The 21270-nt window shown below is 40.3% G+C and overlaps 1 protein-coding gene across 1 annotated transcript in view; it reads right to left on the bottom strand.

The window, feature by feature from the left end:
• Positions 1-21270, bottom strand: part of Smp_136670 (hypothetical protein) — a gene marked incomplete at both ends in the record, with an annotated part of 58832 nt that overhangs the window by 36774 nt on the left and 788 nt on the right. Inside the window, 7 exons of the mRNA XM_018791802.1 lie at positions 1954-2072; positions 6217-6359; positions 7671-7776; positions 9279-9341; positions 10047-10122; positions 11540-11719; positions 12737-13013. Of these exons, the coding sequence (XP_018645028.1) occupies positions 1954-2072; positions 6217-6359; positions 7671-7776; positions 9279-9341; positions 10047-10122; positions 11540-11719; positions 12737-13013 (964 nt within the window). The remainder of the gene's footprint in view (positions 1-1953; positions 2073-6216; positions 6360-7670; positions 7777-9278; positions 9342-10046; positions 10123-11539; positions 11720-12736; positions 13014-21270) is intronic.

Raw genomic sequence — 21270 nt, 5'->3', positions numbered from 1 at the left:
TTTGTGGTAGTTCTCAAAGTTTCAGCTCCGTACAGTAGAACCGTCTTGACGTTTGCATCGAAAACAATGACTGTGATGATGGCTGACGGACAGTTGTTTTGAGTTACATATGTTGATCAACTGTAGGAATGCGGCCCCTGATTTGCCAATTCGTGCATAAATACTTGCATTAGATTCGCCTTGTTCATCAATGATGCTGACCGGCTACGTGAAAGTTTCCACCTCTTCCAGTGCTTCTCCATCAAGTGTGATTGTGTTGAAGTTCTCTGTGTTGTATTTGAGGATATTACACTTTCTCTTGTGTATGTTGAGGCCTATTGATGTAGACTCTGCCGCTGCTACACTGATTGTCTTCATCTGCATTTGTTGGTGTGTATGGGATAGAAGGGTCAGGTCATCTCTGCCTTGACTTTCTCTGCTAGTGTTCGACCTGTTGTTAATTGCTATTTTCTTGTTCTTCCTTTCTTCAATCTTGTCCAGGGTTCCGATAGAGATCCATTCCTTATTGTGATGCTTCCTGCGACCCAGAACCTCCCGTTACGTTGAAGTTAGTGCTTCTTTGATCCCTTTCCAGTTGTTCCCCATAGTAGTTTCTTCTTCTTAGAGTAGATCTTATAAGGATTGCAACCTATTGTTGAGAGCTATCTTGAGTCGGTTGGGTTTGTCAGTATTTTGAAGATAGTCTGCCTTGGAGTTTTGTAATGCTGTTTCTCCAATTGTCCAGTGCTTCGTTACCTCCGCTCTCACCTTCGAAACCACCAGATAAATGGTGATTTGAAGCTATGTCAGCTCCTCTCCCGGTTCTCACGCCCTTCATTGACTTTCTTCGTATGTTAGTGATGCAAATAAGATCGATCTGGTTTCGTGTGGTGTGATCCGGTGAGACCCATGTAACTTTGTGCATGCGTTTGTGGGGGAATATTGTGCCACCTATAACCAATTTGTTGAGTGCACATATATATTTGCAAATCCGTTACAACTCCCGTTCGTTTCTCCCAGCTAGTTCACGTCGTCCCATTATGTCTGGATACTCGATGTTGTCCATTCCGACTTTGGCGTTTAGGTCTCTCATCAGGTAGGTCAGGTCCTTTCCTGAGCACTTTGGAATGATCGATTGCAGCCTCTCATGAAACAAATCATTATCGTCGTGGTTGCTATCATTGGTTTGTTCATAACATAGGATGACACTCATTGTAGTACCCTCCTTCTTTGTTTTGAATGATGCTTTGATGATTGTGGACCCATGAGTTTCTCATCCGAAATGCGGTTTTCGCTGTTCTTAGAATATATATTAGTCCAACTTCTCGTACAAGGAAGGTAATTTCTTTGTGTACTGTATAAAACGTGACCTATCCCTAAACCAATCTTTTCTATTTAGCTTGCGTCCTATGGGTGTCACTTATTTTGAGTACCGTTAAGTTGTATCTCCTTAGGTACGCCACCATTCCAATGGTACTCCTGGTCTTCCACATTCTGTGGACATTCCACGTATCCATAAGAATTGTTGCTTTAGTTGTATGAAGGGACATCGAACTTGTGACTTCCGAAGAATCTCAGTCTTCACCAGGAAGCATCATAACTTTTCTACATGAAGAAACTTCAACTTCCAGGACACAGCTAAAATATTTTTGAACAATTTTTTGTACTTAGCGTTTTTTTTGACAAACTTATCTTCTACAATATGAATTTACCAACACCATGCTCAACTCACTTCCCTTATTTGGGATCGTGGCTGGTAGTGACCTTAAAACGCCCTTAGGAAAGGTTGTGATATATAGTAGATGAACATTAATTGACACAAAAGTACAAAGATGACCATAAACTATCGACTCTCAGGACATATTCAAGGATGAAGAGAATAAATAAATCCAGGAGTATTCTGGATTGGTTATTGATATATATATATATATATATATATATATATAGGTAGATAGATAGATATAGATATCTCACTTCTGAAATCCATGAAGGTTCAACATGATGTTTAAGTGCCGGATGCATAGAACGTAGGTCTTCCATTCCACGAATACACTGACGAGCAATTCCATCCGGAATAAATTTTGATCTCAAAACTAGGAAAAAAATCACAGAAAAAATCAATAATTATCTACTGAAACTATGTTGGATTAATAGCGTACGATTGATATGGTGAGCCCATCAGAAGTAGCCTAATGACAAGGTCGACCGATGGCAATCACAAGTGACTTAAATGGCAAATGAATTTCGTCGGCTGAGAAATGGATCGATTTCCTAAGTATTTGAGTGATATATATATATATATATATATATATATATATATATGATTAAGTAAAGATACATTTTATTTAGTAGACCAACACACTTTCTCGCTCACACTTGCGTTATTACTGACTAAAACAACTTTGGAATGCGTGTTACACATGTTAGGCAACTGCATATATCCCGATGTAAGAAGGTAGCTCCCAAATGTCTTCGTACGGACGAGGGTGTAGAGAGTCAGTTCTCCCCCTCCGAAAAATCTCACATGGCCACGCGTATACAGCCAATTTCAGGGAAGTCGACTCAGTGCCTTCTCGAGGGATTACTGTTGTTTACGAAATTAAGAAAGTGAAAATCGAATGTTAAGCGTTCTAAGAGGATTGGTGTATATGTACGGTCCATCTAGGGGAGATGGAAAAACCTCATTCCAAACCATTGGTGTGCATTGGCTCCAAGATCCTGAAAGAAACAAATGTTGTATGAATCTATTGTTGGTCACCGGCTACGATAGAACTGCATCTCTTAACGATGCTCCATTGTCGTGTAGAACAGGCCTGTAAATCAACGGCTCGCGAACTCGCCCCCTAAGGAAGCCATCTGCTTCGGCCTAGGCGCACGATCAGTATTCCAGCCCTCACACAAATCGAATGATTTGCGTGTTGCACATGTAGTTCATCCCTACTTGTACCATCGTTTATGTTTTTCAATAAACAAATAAGAACGTTACTCAAGAGACTGAGGTACACCTAAAAATATAACTTCTAAATCAGAATTAGTATCGTCATATATTATTTCTTATGTTTAGTCGTGTGCAGTTACGGATATGAGGGCTAATATCACTTCCCCACTGCCCACACCGTGGAAGGGTATTACTTGAGTAACCTGAAAAGGAAGTTGGATTAGTGTTGGTCTGAACGACCTGGGAACGTGACTGCAGTGCCCTAGGGACAACTGCTTGAGGCCGGTCACGCACGGCCTTTTTGTGGGGATTTTAGACGTGTTAGCTCCGTTCTTCAAAGGACCTTACCGCCGGAGATGGAAATCCATAGGATAAGGCGAAGTGTGTATTTTTAGGGTCGACCTTTTCTAACCCCACCCCTCCTTGTGGGGAGGCAAAAAATAATAAAGGCTTTGACCTCTGGTATGAAATATGATAATACAATAATACTAGACTAGGCATGATACTAAAATTGTGCATACTAGATTACGATGTTAGATTTTGTTCTATTTTGTCTTATATATGTAGGGCTTCAGTTGTAAATATTCATTTGTACAACCCACTTAAAGGATTTTTATTCATTTGAAGTCTGCTGTATGTCCAAATTTTGATGAATGTAGTGTTATCACCGACTCGTTTCCTAGTTGTTTGTTTTTTCAGATCTTATAGGGATTTAAAGAAAAACTTCAAGCGAAATTTGTGTTTCTTCACCTTGACATTCTACTGTCATGATGTCTCACCTACGTTACAGTCCTTAAATTTGATCTTAACGACACAGTTTTGATGTTCTTTTCTTGGCACTATGTCTTTCACTTTTACTGTAATAAAACTAAAAAATCTTTCGTTCAAAAATACTCTTATGTTTTGATGGTTCAGGATCCTAATTTCAACTAGAGCTCCTTTGTGATATGAGATCACCACCGTGTTAAGCCATTCTTTCAGTTTATCTATCTTCTTAATGTTTCTTAACTAATTTTTTTTTAACTTTTCATCACTAAAGAGGTCATAGTATTGAAAGTTTAAACATCAACTATCTCGAGCATAGAGGTTTTTAATATAATCCTATTCTCTTGTGTCAATCAATCAATGTCCACGTAACAGACCATTCAGTGAGCGAATAGGATAGTTCTCTACTCTGTAGACCGAGTAGTCACAAGCTAAACTTACGCATTTGCCATTTTAAGGTTATTTTAAGTAGCTCGATAATTTATTTATTCATTTAAACACACAAATATTGGTACAAAGGGGCACCACATATATATGCGCCACACAAAACTCATTCGATTTGTGTGAGGGTTGTGATACTGCACAGATGCCCAAACTGAAACAGGTGGTTTTCTTAGGGGCCCACACCCCGAGCCTTTGACCGAAAGATCTGATCCACAAGGCAGTGGAGCATCGTAAGGAGATGCAGTCCCATGGTAGCCGGTGATCAACGATTGGTTCGTGCGCCATTTGTTCCCTCAGGATACTGGAGCCCATGTGCACCATTGGTTTAGAATCAGGGTTTTCCAACTCCCCTAGGTCGACTCGCCTTGTCCACTAACCCGGTTAAAGCGCCGGACATTCGCTTTTCGTCTTCTCAATTTCGTAAACAACGCCCGCGCCACGAGGAGGCAGTGAGTAGGATTTCCCTGTCAGAGGCTGTATACGCGTGGCCATGTGAGAGCATTTCGAGATGGAGAGCGGACCCTCCCCACTCTCGGCCGTACCAGGGCATTTGGGGGCTCGGTTATTCAAGGACATCAGATGGTCTCGAGATAAATTCTCCTGTACACCAAACTATATGACATGAGGTCAAACCAGGGACATAACAGATATATTCAATCTGTTACCCACACTTGGATCACCCCAAATGGAAGCCATATAACATAAGCTCTTATCATCCAATCCTCCTTTATTTCTATTTGTCTCTCCATGTTCTCAATTCATATAATTTTATTATTATTATTGTTACTCTGACATTTCACTTACTACACGTCATAATCACCTGACTTTATCCCTATTATTGCTGCTATTATCTTTATTAACCCCATGATTTATTTTACTATATTAATTGTAAATCAGTCCCTTCTTTTTGGAGGAGTTTCGTCCTCTGAGCTGAATGGTTTAGTCACGAAGCTTTCATTGTTCTTTTGAATAACGTCATCAGGGAAAACTTCAGGTAGAAGTGAGGTATTCGAATTTATGCACATGACCGACAGCATATCCTGTTGACCTTGATCCCGATCGGTTATTATTGACCTTAATCTTGTCATTGTCTGTGTATTCATTCTCATTGTCTCCTGCCTTGACTTAATTCTTAACCTTATATTTGTCCACTATGTTTTCTAATCGATTGGTAAATTGGGTCGATTTTGGTGTGATTACTGAATGTTAGTCGACCATGTATCCCGAGTTCCTAAAACTTCTACGGTTTTCTTTTTATTATGACTATCCAAAATCTTGGCATTTTCACATTCAAAAGTTTGTTAACGATTTTCCACTTACATTTGTATAAGCGAAATTAAATCATAGAGTTTGACAGCTAGTTGGTGTTCGTGCAGACGAAGATGAAGAGAGAACCTAGCAAAATCGTATACCTGAGCTAAGTGATCTCAAAATCATATGAGTGTGACACATTTTCTCTTTCTTCGTTAAATTATTTTACAACTCTACCAAGGGACACATTTCAGGCATACTCAAGTAGTAGCCGATGAGAGAATTCACTATTCTGAATGTTCTATGACGGTGTTTAAACAACTGGAATTGTATGCTGCCACCCAGCATTCACTATCGGAAAAGCCGATCAACCTATGAATTTATAGATGGCTCGTTGGCCAACTCAAGGAAGCCTCAAGAAGCCCAAAAAGAGCTGAAGACATTCCATCTAGTCACCGCTAGAGGAACATTCTAGAATGTCGACGTGTAGCTTCCCTATTGGATGAATATGAAGGATCCCCTATGGGCCTATTGGCTGTCCGAAATGATGATTTACTTTCAGCCAAGAACTATAAATACATAAGATTTTTGTACTATATTTAACACTGTGTTGGGAATAACATTCCTACTTACTAGTCTTCTATCTTCTCTCTTGCGACGTTGTGGGTTCGATCGTTCAATTAATCTAGTAGTACGCGGCACAGCAAGAATCTAAGGCTCTAGATATAACAATAAATCAACTAAGCTCTTTCAAAATTTGAATAGTAGAACCAGGAATATAATTTTAAAAATATGCTGTAAAAATGAGCGTGAACAGACATATAAAAAGGACCACTTACCAGACTCTAGAAAATCCCAATTCTCTTGAACATGTTCAGTTAATAATGCTTTAACCGTATTTCGATTGAGGAAAAGATATGCATGTTCGGGTAAATCAGATGCAATACGATAAAAGAATTTTTTGAAACCATCATAATCTTTTCTGTAAGTAAATTAAAGTAGAACAGTGTTTTTAATGCGTAAACAGCTATAAACAGCTAATCAAAATCATGTTGCACAGTAATCAACTCGATTAGGAGATAGTGTTTTATGGAAGAGATACGGATACTATTTAGTTGTCAAGATCCAACAAGGTTAAGTGGATGTTACAGATGCAGCACAATGGTTAAAAGTTGAGTAGTTCGATCAATGTGTCAGTGCTTTACTACATTATCGAAACAACCTGTATGATATCGGAGAAGTAATAAAATGGCAGTTGTACACTTTGGACTAGACAGATCGAGACTCATCATTCATTTTTCTATTTGTATGAGAAACCGCTAGTGTTGACAACCATTAAAAAATTCCTTAATTATAGTAAAAGAAAATTTACGACCACAATTCGATTTTACAAGATATTAATTACTTAGAGCCCCCAAATGCCCTGGTACGGTCAATAGTGGGGCGAGTCCGCTCTCCCTCTCAAAATGCTCTCACATGGCCATGCATATATAGCCTCTACCAGGGAAGTCCTACTCATTGCCTTCTCACAGTAGGGGTGTTGTTTACGAAATTGAGAGGACGAAAAACGAATGTCCAGAGCTTCAACGAGCTTGGTGAACACGGGAAATCCGCCTTGGACAGTTAGAAAACCCTGATTCCAGACCAACGGTTCACATGGGCTCCAGTATCATGACGGAACAAATGGCATATGAATCAATCGTTGGTCACCGTCTACCATGAGACTGCATCTCCTCACGATGCTCCACTGCCTTGTGGATCAGACCTTCAGGTCAAAGGCTCCGGGTGTGGCCCCCTAATAAAACCACCTGCTTCAGTTTGGGTAACTGTGCAGTATCACAGCCCTCACACAAATCGAATGAGTTTTGTGTGGCGCATATGTATATGGTGCCCCTTTGTACCAATATTTATGTGTTCAAATAAATAAATAAATAATAATTACTTAGAAATAGCATCTCTAACTCTACAGATGACCAACGCTGTTAAAATATCTACACCTTCATGAATTATCCTGAATTCGTAAACAAGCTACTAGGATGAAAGCTAAGAGTATAAAGTGGGTTTTTTGTATGAGTAATAATTACAAAATAAATAAGAAAACCCAAAGAGAAATATACTTATTCAGACTGAAAGCATTGCTATTTCATATTTAAAAATCAAAGTAACATACATTAATAGGAACAGACCAATAAGCGCTTTGATTGAGCGAGGTATATCGCTAAGCGAATTCTTTTTAACGACATTCCAGAAAACATGTTCAATATCATCAACACGAAATAATCGTTTAAGATACCGATTTTCACGAAATAAAGCACAAGCGTGTAGAACAGGATCGGAAACATTATGGATCGATAATAAAGGTTCAAGATCAGATAGACTCCTAGGCGAACAAGTAGTACCTAAAATTGGAGGTCAAATATGCAGAAAACACCTTTAAAAAATGTGGTTCTTTTTCACGCCAAAATCATTTGTATTGGACTCGAAATTCAAAAAAGCGATCTCAATCAAGTGAATATTAAAATTAATCAGCTTGAACAAAACTGATAGTAACGATTAAATAGCATTTAAGCCGAGATTATATTAATTCGAATGGAGGGAAACATTCTTTAACAGTCGGTTGACAGAAAATTTAGCTGAAACCAAGTAATTAACAGATGATTGTAAGTCACTTCACCTTAAATTAACATCAGTAGATCATATGAAACGTCAAAATTGGCACATATGTACATCGGTTTACATTTCCAAACTACATTACCATAGCGAGATAAAATTATCAGTGAAAATACTACAGTAACAGTAGAGACAGTAACAGGATAGAAAAAGACTAATTATAATGAGAAGAAAGTATAAGATTCCGGGACTTAGGGAGATTGATTATGAATACAGTGGTCTTGAGTGCTGTTAGAGGTATGAGGGCAGTCATCACTTCCCGGTTGCCCACACCGTGGAAGGGTTCTTCTAGAGGTACCTGAAAAGGAAATTGGGTTAGAAGTGGTCTTAATGACCTGAGAGCGTGACCGCAGTGCCCAAGGGACAACTGCTTGAGGTCGGTCACACACGACCTTTTTGTGTTAGCTCCGTACTTGTTAGGACCTTACCGCCGGAGACGGAAATCCATGGGATAAGGTGAGGTGTGCATTTTTAGGGTCGACTTTTTCTAACCCCACCCCTCCTTGTGGGAAGGCAGAATCGCTGTTATGCTGGTTGTCTGAAGGAAACACCTTACTGCCATCACACCTCTGTACAGTCAGCAGTACGAATTCAGCTTCGGAACTTGGGTTTGTTGCTTTTATTCTTACCGCTCTTCAACCGACCTGTCTGGTATGGTAGGACATTGGGGAACGATTGTTCCAGCCAGTATAGCTCGATTGGTTCATCACGACAGGCAAGCCCAACCACCACGTCAAGGTATCAGCAACGGTCACGCCGGGACTCAGGACTTAAATGGAGACAAAGAGCAAATACATTCGGATTATTATAAAATTTCAGAACTACAAGTATAAATAGAACTCCGCTTGTAGCCGCTCCGGGAGCTACTGCCGGTCCCAAGCCCGGATAAAGGAGGAGGGTTGGGCATTCGCTTAGCTACCACATGCCATAGAAAACTAACTCGCTAAAAAGAGGCTAACCAGGAAAAAATAATTCAAACCATTTAAACTCTGCCCTAGGAGTTGAAGGAAAAATTATTAGCTTAAAGTTTCCAGATGATTTCATGTAACCTCTAAACATAAAAAATAATATATGACGATACTAATTCTGATTTACGAGTTGTATTTGTAGATGTACATTAAAACAAATGTAGGTTTTCAGCAGTAATAATAAAACTAAGTTTACACAGCGGAATTGAAATTTGTTACCAAATACAATTACATAGAATGTGACCGCTTAAAGATATACTCACCTTCTAGGTTCTTCATTTCGTTTGCAAAATTTCCAGATTGTTGTGAAACGTTTCGTTTAAAATCTATGGACAAAACATTTTATAATCAAAGAAAATACTAGAAGGTTGTGTCGAATAAACATAAGAACTGTTTATTTAGAAAGTCTGCAGAGTGTTGACTAGGTAGTTTTGGATAGAGACAGAGATGGGTACTCAAACAGTAGTTTAGACATTTTGTCCGAAATAAGCAAAGATGGATGGTGGCTAGCGGTGAAATCTAAGATAAGAGTTTCATTCTATTTTGTACTCGACAGTCAGATGTACTTGCATCCCAGAGTTGATATTGACTCCGAAACTTGAACCCAATACCGTTCGCTTCAAACGTCATCGCGTTATCCGCTTAGCTAATGAATCCTGATAACCACTAGTACGTGCAATGGGGTAACTGGTCAATTGCAGTTCTACACATCAATGAGAAGATTCAAACAAACAATTTGAAATGAATTTTGTTTGAAACTTTACTAGTCCATCCACCTACACATTTTCTGCACCAACGCTTTCGTCTAGACTATGAATTATGTAGGAGATAAACAAAAATGAGGTGAATCGATTCATACTACTTCTTATCTTAGAGTAGTAGTAATATTATTACCACTATGTATAGGAAGATGAGGTTTCGAGATAACATAACGAAAAGTAGCGAAACGCATTCACTTAAATACACAGTATGTTACTGATGAATAAGAAAGCAATAATTTTTATTTCTTACAATTAACATACAAGATTTACTTTTATTGACGAGCGTTTGAAGGTGTGACTCATCACGAGCTGAAATTTTCCAGAATGGTTCCAGATCTTCTTCACTCTGTGAAACAAGTATTTATTATCATCAAAGTTAGGCTTGATAATTTTAAGCCAATTAAGCATTGGATGAAGTGTTAATCGTAAAATACCCTGTTTCAAAAACCTCACTATTACTTACTCGGTGATCCCAGCAGATGCGAGCAATATTTCTAAGACATCTGTGGTCAAATACTAGTAACTTACGAGTATCTTCTACTCTTAATGGCCATGTTTCACAGCCGTAAAGTAGAACAGAGCGAACTGCTGCGCAGTATATTCGTCCCTTAATTGATAGACGGATATCTCGTCTTCGCCATAGGTGATGTAAGTTGGGAAAAGCCAAACGAGGAAATACAATGAGAAAAATTAACTATGTACATTAATAAACGAAATGCATACAAAGGGCATAAAACTAATGGGTTTTCAATGAAAATACTTTTAGCGTATTCTAAACGAGAAACATCTCTGCAAGAATTGTATGGGGATTACTGATATTATCATGAACGAACACCAGCGTTTAAGATTAGCAATTTGTATGTCATAACATTCAACGGGATCAAAGTTACTCTCCAATTCGTAATAAGCAAAACGCTCAATAACTCTAGACTATAAGATATGAGTAAAAATCATAGACAATAGTGATGTTACACAATTTTTTCTGCATATTACATAAACATTCATCTAAGTAATGCAGTTTTTAGGAAACGGGTACTAGGTAAGGATGGCAAATCGATTGATGAAGTAGTGAAACTTCATCAGTTAAGGTGGCTGAGACACGTGTTACGTATGCCCAACCACCGACTGCCCCGACATGCAATGTTTTATGGTGTAGGATTAGGTTGGAAGATAGCTAGGGGCGGCCAGACCAAAACGTGGCACAAATCCATGAAGTCACTAACAAGTGGACGGAACTATGTTGGTAGGTGTAGACTACCCGGTTGGGATTTGCGAGATGATAGCAATCGATGGTTAGAGACCTTGAATGACAAGGCTCAAAATCGTTTACAATGACGAAGGTGCATCCACTCTTTGTGTTCTACCAAATTCTAATCTTCTGAATTCTTCATGTCTCCATCTTTTTTCTCCTTCCAAGTTAATTTCACTGGATTATACTCCTTAAATAACATCTTCAAACCCTAATCCTTCACATAATGCTTAAACTCTTACTACTTCTACTACTATGGGATTTGAATCGACAACTGTATCTCTGTGCTAATGTGGTATGGCAACTCGAACTGATGCACATACGTACGAAGTTCTACGTTGTGACTGACTGACTGACTGAAATAAAACTGAACCTGAAAAACTGTGGACAAGTACATAATATATGACCAACATTTCAGCAACATATTCACACTATCTACAACAAAATTTACGATGAGAATATAAAGAGTAATAATAATAATAATAACAATAATAATAATACGTGGACAACTAACCAAACCGCCATGAACAGCAAAACGAGGTAATGAAATCAAATAAGCGTTATCTATATTCTTTAAATCCATCATCTTGAAAACCTCTAGAGCAGCTGCAGGACGCCCATGTGCTAGAAGAATTCTGACTGCATCCAATGCAAAAGTGTTTGAACTAAGCGAAAAAGGCATTTTTGTCAATATCTATGGAGAACAAAAAAGTAGTACGATGATGTTCAACGGTTCTAAATTAGAATATAAAAGAAACTTGGAAAAAATATTCAATAATTTTGATTTGTAACTAGACTGCTTTTTGTAGACGGCTAATTTTTCTATCCAAACAAGTTAATCATATTAGTTAACCGGTTAAGTGAATCCTCAGTTGACGTTGAGTGCCGAAAATTAAATGTTAGAAAAATGTATAGATAGTTTGGAGATTACTTAGATGAACTTGTATTCTACTTGAAATTAAAAGCAAAAATAGAAGGAAATTGAGTTACTGACAATGTAATTGACATTAGCAGATATCTTCTTGACCGGAGTATAGAAGCATATCTCTCGTATCTAGCCTTTGCTGTCCAACTTGGGTCCAATGGGTTTCGCTGATTCCGAGTACTGTCAATTTGTATCTCCTCATTTCTGTTGCTATTCGACTAGTCTTCTCAGTCTCCCACATTGTCCGGACATTTCATGTACCTATATTAATTGTTGCTCTGGTTGTGAAAAGGAGCATTAACCTCGTGACTTCCGAAGAATCTCGGCTTTCATCCTGAGGCGTCATAATTCTTCTGAATGAAGATCCTCCAACTCCCAGTGAGTAGTTTAAATGGTTGAGATTGTTCATTCTGGCTAGCGTTCTTTAGTAGTGTTTTTTCTATGGAATGGGGTTGCGGACCTCATACCCAACCCTCCTTTACTCGAGCTGGGAACCGGCATTAAGTCTAGAAGAGCTACATGAGGAGTTATATTTAATAGTTTTATACAAAACACTTCGTTGATTCTTGTGAAACAAACTCGTTAGATTGAGATTATCATCAGATAAGAAATTTTGTTTTATCGCAACTTTCAGAAACAACGTGTTTTTTAATTTAGGTTTGACGAAATAAGATGAACGAAAAAAGAATGTTGATGAAATTACCAACAATATGGTGGAAAATACATCAGATTATGGTCAACAAAAATAACAAACAATTTTTATGACCAACATAAAAAGTATCGTACTTCGCAACATGTTGCACTGGGGTCTTTTTGTGAACAAACGAGCTTCACGTAAATATCAAAGATAAATGACGGAGGAAATACATCAGAATTTATTTGTTTAGTTTCGACTGTTTTTACTGGCTGAAGAACAATGAGGGCTTCATCGAGAGTTTTCATCAAATTACTTTTGTCCCCAAGATCGGCATAAGCAGATAAGATACCTTCATACCCAATTCTCGATGGCCATAAACCGATAACTGACAACTTTTCTTGTAAAGAAACTAACCTGTTGAGCAACCTACAAAACAGGTGTACAATTGTAAGATACATAAAAGACGATGAATGATTGTTGGTAAAATATTTGTATGTTCACCGCTCTGTTGCAGAAACTATTAGGTATATACTTCATATGCATATCCTAAATCTAAGTAAAGTCTAGCCCGACCGTTGCTCCTTTTCACAACCAGAGCAACAATTAATATAGGTACATGAAATGTCGAGTCGAATAGTAACAGAAATGAGAAGATACAAATTGACAGTACTCGGAATCAGTGAAACCCATTGGACCCAAGTTGGACAGCAAAGGCTAGATACGGGAGAGATGCTTCTGTACTCCGGTCAAGAAGAGGAAAATACTCCACACACTCAGAGAGTTGCTCTGATGCTGTCGAAAGAAGAACTCATAGGATGGGAATCTCATGGATCCACAATCATCAAAGCATCATTCAAAACAAAGAAGGAGGGTATTACAATGAGTGTCATCCTATGTTATGAACTAACCAATGACACCGGTCTTTACCTCGAACGAGTCTGTCAACTGTCCTCCATGCATGATTTTGCACTATGATCCATAATAGGAATTCCGTATGATATTGACTATCTTCTCAGGCACGCCGTAGTGTCGAAGAAGCCTCCATAGTGTTGTCCTGTTCACGCTATCAAATGCCTTCTCGTAGTCAATGAAGTTGATGTAGAGTGATGAATTCCATTCGATTGATTGTTCCACAATGATACGTAGAGTTGCGATTTGGTCTGTACACGATCGATCCTTACGAAATCCAGCTTGTTGATCTCGAAGTTGGGTGTATACGGAGTCCCTCATTCTGTTTAACAATACCCTGTTGAAGACTTTTCCTGGTATTGAGAGAAGAGTGATGCCCCTGTAGTTATCGCACTTGTTGAGATCGCCTTTCTTTGGTATGTTGATCGGAAGTCTTTCTTTCCAGTCTGTTGGTACTTGTTCATCATCCCGGATCTTGCTGAAAAGAATGTGGAGTATCTTTGCAGTTGTTACTATATCTGCTTTCAGTGCCTCTGCCGGGATGTTGTTTGGTCCCGCTGCTTTGCCGCTCTTGATTTGTCTAATGGCCATGCTGATCTCTTCAATTGTTGGTGGGCCAACATCGATTGGGAGGTCCGTGGGTGCTGCTTCGATGTTGGATGGGTTCAGTGGAGCTGGTCGATTCAAGAGTTCTTTGAAGTATTCTACCCACCTGTCTCGTTGTTCTCCTATGTTGGTGATTACCTTGCCTTCCTTGCCTCTCACTGGTCGTTCTGGTTTACGGTTATTTTTCAGCAAGTTTCTTTGTTGTATCATACAGTTGTCTGATGTTTCCTTCTCTCGCAGCCTTTTCCGCTGTCATTGCTAAATCCTCCGCATATTTACGTTTTCCGGTTCTGATGCTCCTCTTCACTTGCTTGTTTACTTCTATGTATTCGGCTTGTGCCTTGGCTTTTTCCGCTCTTGTTCGGCTGGTGTTGATTGCTGCCTTCTTGTTCCTCCCTTCTTCAATCTTATCCAGTGTATCAACAGTGATCCGTTCCTTGTGATGGTGCTTCTTGCAACCCAGAACCTCATGACATGTTGAAGTGATTGCCTCTGTTATGCCTTTTCTGTTGCTCTCCATAGTAGTTTCCTCTCCTTTGAGTAGATCATGAAAGGCTTGGAACCTATTGTTGAGGGATATCTTGAATTTGTTGAGTTTGTCAGTATCTGGAAGAAAGGCCGTATTAAACTTTAGTGATATTGTCTGTCTCGCTGTCCAGTTTTAATTTCATATTGGCGACTATATCAGCTCCTCTCCTGGTTTTCACACTCTCCACCGTCCTCCAGATCGTTTTGTTGGTGCAAATATGTTCAAATTGTTTCTGCATAGTGAGATCCGGTGAAGTCCATGTGGTTTTGTGAATGCGTCCATCTGGGAATATAGTGCCGCATATGACCAGTTTATTGAAGGCGCATAGGTTTGCAAATCTCTCAACATTTTCTTCTCTTTCTCCCAGTCAGTTCATGTCGTCCCGTGACGTCTTCGTCTCCAATGTTGTCCATTCCAACCTTGGCATTCGGGTCTCCCATCAGAATGATCAAGTCCTTCGTTGGGCATTTTTAGACGATTGATTGCAGCCTATCGTAGAATTGATCTATAACGTCTTCATTGCAGTCGTTGGTAGACGCATAGCATTGGATGACGTTCATTGTAATGCCCTCTTTCTTTGTTTTGAAAGAGGGTTTGATGATCCTTGGTTCATGAGATTCCCATCCTATAAGTGCACTTTGTGCTTGTCTGGACAACATCAATGCAACTCCTTGTGTATGTGTAGAATTTTCTTCTTCAAGGCCAGAGCATAACAGAAGCTCTCCTGAAGCTAGTCGTTGTTGTCCAACCTGCATCCAATGTGTCACAGATCCCAAGCACTTCTAGGTTGTATCTCTTCATTTCTGCAGCAACTTAGTTGGCTCTCCCGGTCTCCCACATTGTACGAACATTACATGTACCTAAAAAACTGTTGCTCTGGTTGTTAGAAGGGGGATTAGCCTCTTTCATCATGAGGCGTCATCACCTTTCCTTCAACTTGCAGGGCAGATTTTGAATGGTTTGAATTATTTTTTCCTGGTTTGCGGTTTTTAGCGAGTTAGTTTTCTACGGGATGTGGTCGCTAACCGCATTCCCAACCCTCCTTCTTTATCCGGGCTTGGGACCGGCAGTAGCCCCCAGAGGGGCTACAGGCATGTGAATTAGGAACTATTGAGTAAATAACTGTAGAACCTAAAGAGAACTTATTGAAGAGAATATTCTTCATTCACTTGTGTTTTTTAATATGATAGGAATTTTTCAGCGATTTCAATGATATATACTAAGATGGAGTATTGTAACTAAGCAAACTACGCTTTCCTTTTATTTCATGAAGTATACCATCAAGACACTTAATAACACCCTATAGTCCCTCTAGAACTATCACATTTTTGGGCTAGAGTCCGCCACTTCGAAGCACAGAACCGACAATAGTTGATTTTTTTCCTCAGAATGCCAGTTAGTTACATCCCGACATTTAAGACAACCAAAAATTAATTTTCTATACAGAATCCGTCTCGTCCCAGAAACTACATATTAAAACCTATAGGTCTGAATCATCTAAGACCCATAAAAAAGTTATTCAACTTTATCTAATTCCGGAACATCACAAAGATGGGCTATAATGAATCCCTGTATCATTAATTTGAAGAACGTGCAAGGAATCGAGATGCCAAAGTTATATCAACAGTTTTCTACGGCACGAGGGTGCTGAATCTATGTCTAATCCTCCTACTTTGTACCAGCAGTTAGATAGAGCAGATAAAGAGCGGACACAACTATTATTGCGAAAAACTGTGAGATATATCGTCCAGTCTCCAACCATTGATAGCGGTTATTGCGTGAACCCCAGCCAATTAATCTGTATCTTCCAACATGACTCAGGCCAACAGTCAATTCAGTCAGTCACAACGTAGGACCAGGTAAGTATACACATCAGTCCAAGTTGCCACACCTCATTAGCACGACAAGATGAACACCATATTCATAGTAGTTGCTTCAATGGTAGTAATATATAAAAGAAAGATTGCACATAAAATATAATACAGGAAGAATTAGTTCGTAGAAAGATATAAAGCAATTTTAATCTCACAGTTTAAGGAAAGAAAAAGATTGTATACGCCTACGCCATTGTGATCGATTATCAGTCATGTCACACAGTCTCCAACCATTGGTTACGATAGTCGCGCGGACACCAACCAAGTAGTCTGCATCTACCAACATGACTCAGACTAGGAGTTAGTGACTTCAAGCACTGATGCCACGTTTTGATTTGGCCTCCCCTAACTCTCTTCCAACCATCTCCAATACTAGTCAGCATAGCGCGTCGTGGTAATCGGTGTTCAGGCATACGTAACACGTGGCCCAACTATCTCAGTCGATGAAGATTAATGACCTCATCAACTGATTTACCACCATTCTCTAATACCCTGTGTCTAACCTCACTATTACTTACTCGGTGATCCCAGCAGATGCGAGCAGTATTTCTAAGACATTTGTCATCAAATACTAGTAGCTCACGAGTATCTCCTACTCTTAATGGCGACGTTTCGCAATCGCAAAGTAGAACAGAGCGAACTGCTGAGCAGTACAGTCGTCCCTTAATTGACAGATGGATATCTCGCGTTCGCCATGGGTGGTGACGTAAGCTGGCAAAAGCCAAACGAGCTTTCTGAATATGTGCAGAGAGTTCGTCAGACACCAATCCATTAGGGCTGATCAGACTTCCAAGATAAGTAGTTATCGACGCGTTCGACTACTTCACTCCCTATCCTTAGTTCAGGTGTTGATGCAGGTCAGTCCTGAAGCAACAACATGCAGCTAATTACATCTTGGAGTAGTGCCATATTTCGGTTTGACCTCCCTTAGCTTTCTTTCAACCTATTCATACACCAGCTCGTCAAGGTAGTCGGTGGTTGGACACAAGTAACTAATGTCTCAACAACCTCAGTCGGCAAATATTTACCAAACTACTGATCGATCCGTCATCCATACCCAATGCTCTCCTTCTAACCTCACAATTGTCAACTCTATGATCCCACCAAACGCAGGTGATGTTGGAAGGCATCGATAATTGAATGCTGGTAATCTACGAACATTATCTCTAAGAGTTAGATTTCACGGCCATAAAGTGGAACAAAGAGAACAAGTATGCGGGATACCCGTACACTAGTCGGCAGACGGAGCGAATCGCATTTTTAACATGCTTAACATGCTTAAGGCGGTCCCACGAATGCCCTAGTACGGCCGAGAGTGGGGAGGGTCCGCTCTCTATCTCAAAATTCTCTCAAACGATCATGCGTATACAGCCTCTGCCATGGAAATCCTACTCACTGCCTTCTCGCGGTAGGGGTGTTGTTTACGAAATTGTCAGTCAGTCACAACGTAGAACTTCGTAAGTACGTACATCAATTCGAGTTGCCATACCACATTAGCACAGAGATACAGTTGTCGATTCAAATCCCACAGTGGTGGAAGTAGTAAGAGTATCAGCATTATGTGAAGGATTAGGGTTTGAAAATATTATCGAAGGAGTATAATCCAATGAGATAAATTTGGAGAGAGGAATTGAGAGGATGAAAAGCGAATGTCCGGTGCTTTAACCGGGTTGGTGGACACGGAAAGTCCACCTAGGGGAGTTGGGAAACCCTGATTCTAAACCAATGGTCCACTTGGGCTCCAGTATCTTGAAGGAAAAAATGGTGTACGAGCCAATTATTGGTCACCGTCTACCATGGGAATGCATCTCCTTACGATGCTCCACTGCCTCGTGGATCAGACCCTTCCCGACCGTTGCTGCTACCTTGACGTGGTGGTCGGGCTTGTCTATCGTGATGAACCAATCGAGCTATACTGGCAGAAACAATCGTTCCTCAAGGTCCTACCATGCCAGACAAGTCGGTTGAAGAGCGGTAAGAATAAAAGCAGCAAGCCAAAGGTCCGAAGGCGAAGTCGTACTGCTGACTGTACAGAGGTGTGATGGCAGTAAGGTGTTTCCTTCAGACAACCAGCATAACAGCGATTCTGCCTTCCCACAAGGAGGAGTGGGGTTAGAAAAAGTCGACCCTAAAAATGCACACCTCACCTTATCCCACGGATATCCGTCTCCGGCGGTAAGGTCCTAACATTTTATTTATTTATTTATTTATTTAAACACATATATATTGGTACAAAAGGGCACCAGATACATATGCGCCACACAAAATAATGAAAGTAGGAAGAGAAGGGATGAAAAGATAAGGCGGACTGAAATGTACAACCAGAAGACTCTTTCAGTTAAGAAAGTTAGAACCACTCTTTATATAGAAAGTAAAAGAAGGTTGCAGCAGGATCGTCACTGGCTTCTATTCTGAGCCATATCTGATAACGTCTCTAGCCACTGTGTTGCACCATCTCTCCGACCCCAGACAGGGAGTCGTGAAGGACCAACAGAAGCTAGCCCTTTGCAGCTTTCTTTCATGCCACGACACCATGTCATACACTGACCTCCTCTCCGCTTTTTCCAACCAGTCCCAGAGTCAGCAAATAATGCACGACGTGGAAGTCTCTGGAACGACATTCGTAAAACATGTCCAAGCCACCGAAGTCGGTGTTTCAAGATGGTGACACCAATTGAATTATCGTCTCTGCGCCCGAACACACGATGCCGAACCTCAGCATTACTAACATGGTGTTGCCACTGGATGTCAGCAATCCTTCGGAGACAACGATGATCGAACACAGAGAGACGTCTAACATCCTCAACTCGGAGAGGCCAGGTTTCACAAGCAAAGAGCAAAACTGCTCTCACCGACGCGTTGTAGATCCGACCTTTTACAGCCAGACTAACATCACGAAGGCGCCAAAGATGGCCCAGATTGAAATAAGCCGCTCTGGCTTTCCTTATACGTGCATCAATCTCATCACTCACGCCACCACCAGCACTTATGTAGCTACCTAGATACACGAACTTCTCAACTACTTCAATCTCCTCACCATCCAAGGTGAGTACAGGATGAGAATCCTGCCAGTCTTGTACGAGTACTTTGCACTTGGAGGGTGCAAAGCACATGCCGTACCTGCGGACACTGATTGCCGACTGATTAAGTGCGAATTGCATGCCTTGGGCATTATCGCACAGTAAGACAATATCATCCGCATACTCGAGGTCGAGAAGTCGTTCTCCAGGCAACATATCCACACTGCCATTACTTACATCCATCAGAGCTGTTTCCAGGATGTCATCGATGGCAAAGTTGAAGAGGAATGGTGAGATCGGGCAACCCTGCCTAACCCCACTGCTCGAATGAAACAAGGGAGAAAGGTGGTTGTATGCCCTCACTCTGCCTGAGGTGTTCGTATACAGGGCCTTTAAGATGTTAATGAACTTCTCAGGCACACCCTTCTTCAACAGACAATCCCAGAGAACAGTCCTGTCCAACGAATCGAAGCCAAGGTCCCAACAAGTACGGAGCTAACACAAAAATTACCCACAAAAAGGTCGTGTGTGACCGACCTCAAGCAGTTGTCCCTTGGGCACTGCGGTCACGCTCTCAGGTCATTAAGACCACTTCTAACCCAATTTCCTTTTCAGGTACCTCTAGAACAACCCTTCCACGGTGTGAGCAACCGGGAAGTGATAACTGCCCTCATACTCCTAACAGCACTCAAGACCTCAGGCCCTTAGGTCAAAGGCTCCGGGTGTGCCCCCCCCCTAAGAAAACCACCTGCTTCGGTCTGGGCACCCGGGCAGTACCACAGCCCTCACACAATTAAATAAATTGACAATTTATTTGTGCGGAACATATATATTTAATGCCCCCTTGTACCAATATTTATGTTCAAATAAATAAATAATAATAAGGTAGTCAAACGACTCGGCAATATCAACGTCTTCAAACAGACCTATATTATCTACACATTCCAAGTGAACAAGAGAAGTTTCTGGTAGACCAACTCCTCATAACTACCGATAAAAGTGTTATCCCTCAAAGCAGGTCTGACGAAGTTAAATAAAAATGAGGGGAGCGAACATGCCTGACCAACACCACACAAGTTGATGATTCTGATGAGATTTCGCCACAATCCCTGACTCAAAGTGTTCGAGTGGAGAGCCTGTACAAGGTTAATTTACCTTTGTCGTATGCCTTTGATTGGCAGACGCATTCAACAAAGTCAAACGCCACCTTAATGACAAGGAATACAACTAGAATAGGGTGTCGGAAAGCATATCTGTTTCAGAACCTGCCAAAAAGTACATATTTGATCCGTACATCCACGTTTTTATTTCACTAATCTATATTTTCTTGAGTTGTATCTCCGATGCTTAATCTTTTCTTTTTACCATTGATACAGTTAGTACCCTATTATTCTGTGACTTGGACTGATAATTTCATCTTTGTGCTAATGAGTTATGGCAAATTGAACTGGTGTACATACGAACTAGGTTCCACGTTGTGACTGACTGATTTTAACTCCATGGAGTTTTGTGGGAGTATAAATGTCGAAGTAACAACGGTAAACATAAAGAATGATGTCCGACGGCCTGAGATTCCGACACTTTCTAGCTAGTAGGCAGGAAAAATAAAAGAACGATTCCCTACTTCAGATGGTTTAGCAAGCAAACATATGCCGACTATAGCCTTTGTGTAGCCTCTAAAACAGATACGATTATGTCCTGTCAAAGGACGAATTACGAGTACGTAAAATTTATATTAGGGAAAA

The sequence above is a fragment of the Schistosoma mansoni genome (genome assembly GCF_000237925.1).
Source record: "Schistosoma mansoni, WGS project CABG00000000 data, chromosome 1 unplaced supercontig 0071, strain Puerto Rico, whole genome shotgun sequence".
NCBI lineage: Eukaryota > Metazoa > Platyhelminthes > Trematoda > Strigeidida > Schistosomatidae > Schistosoma > Schistosoma mansoni.
This window is presented reverse-complemented; position numbering and strand designations above follow the sequence as displayed.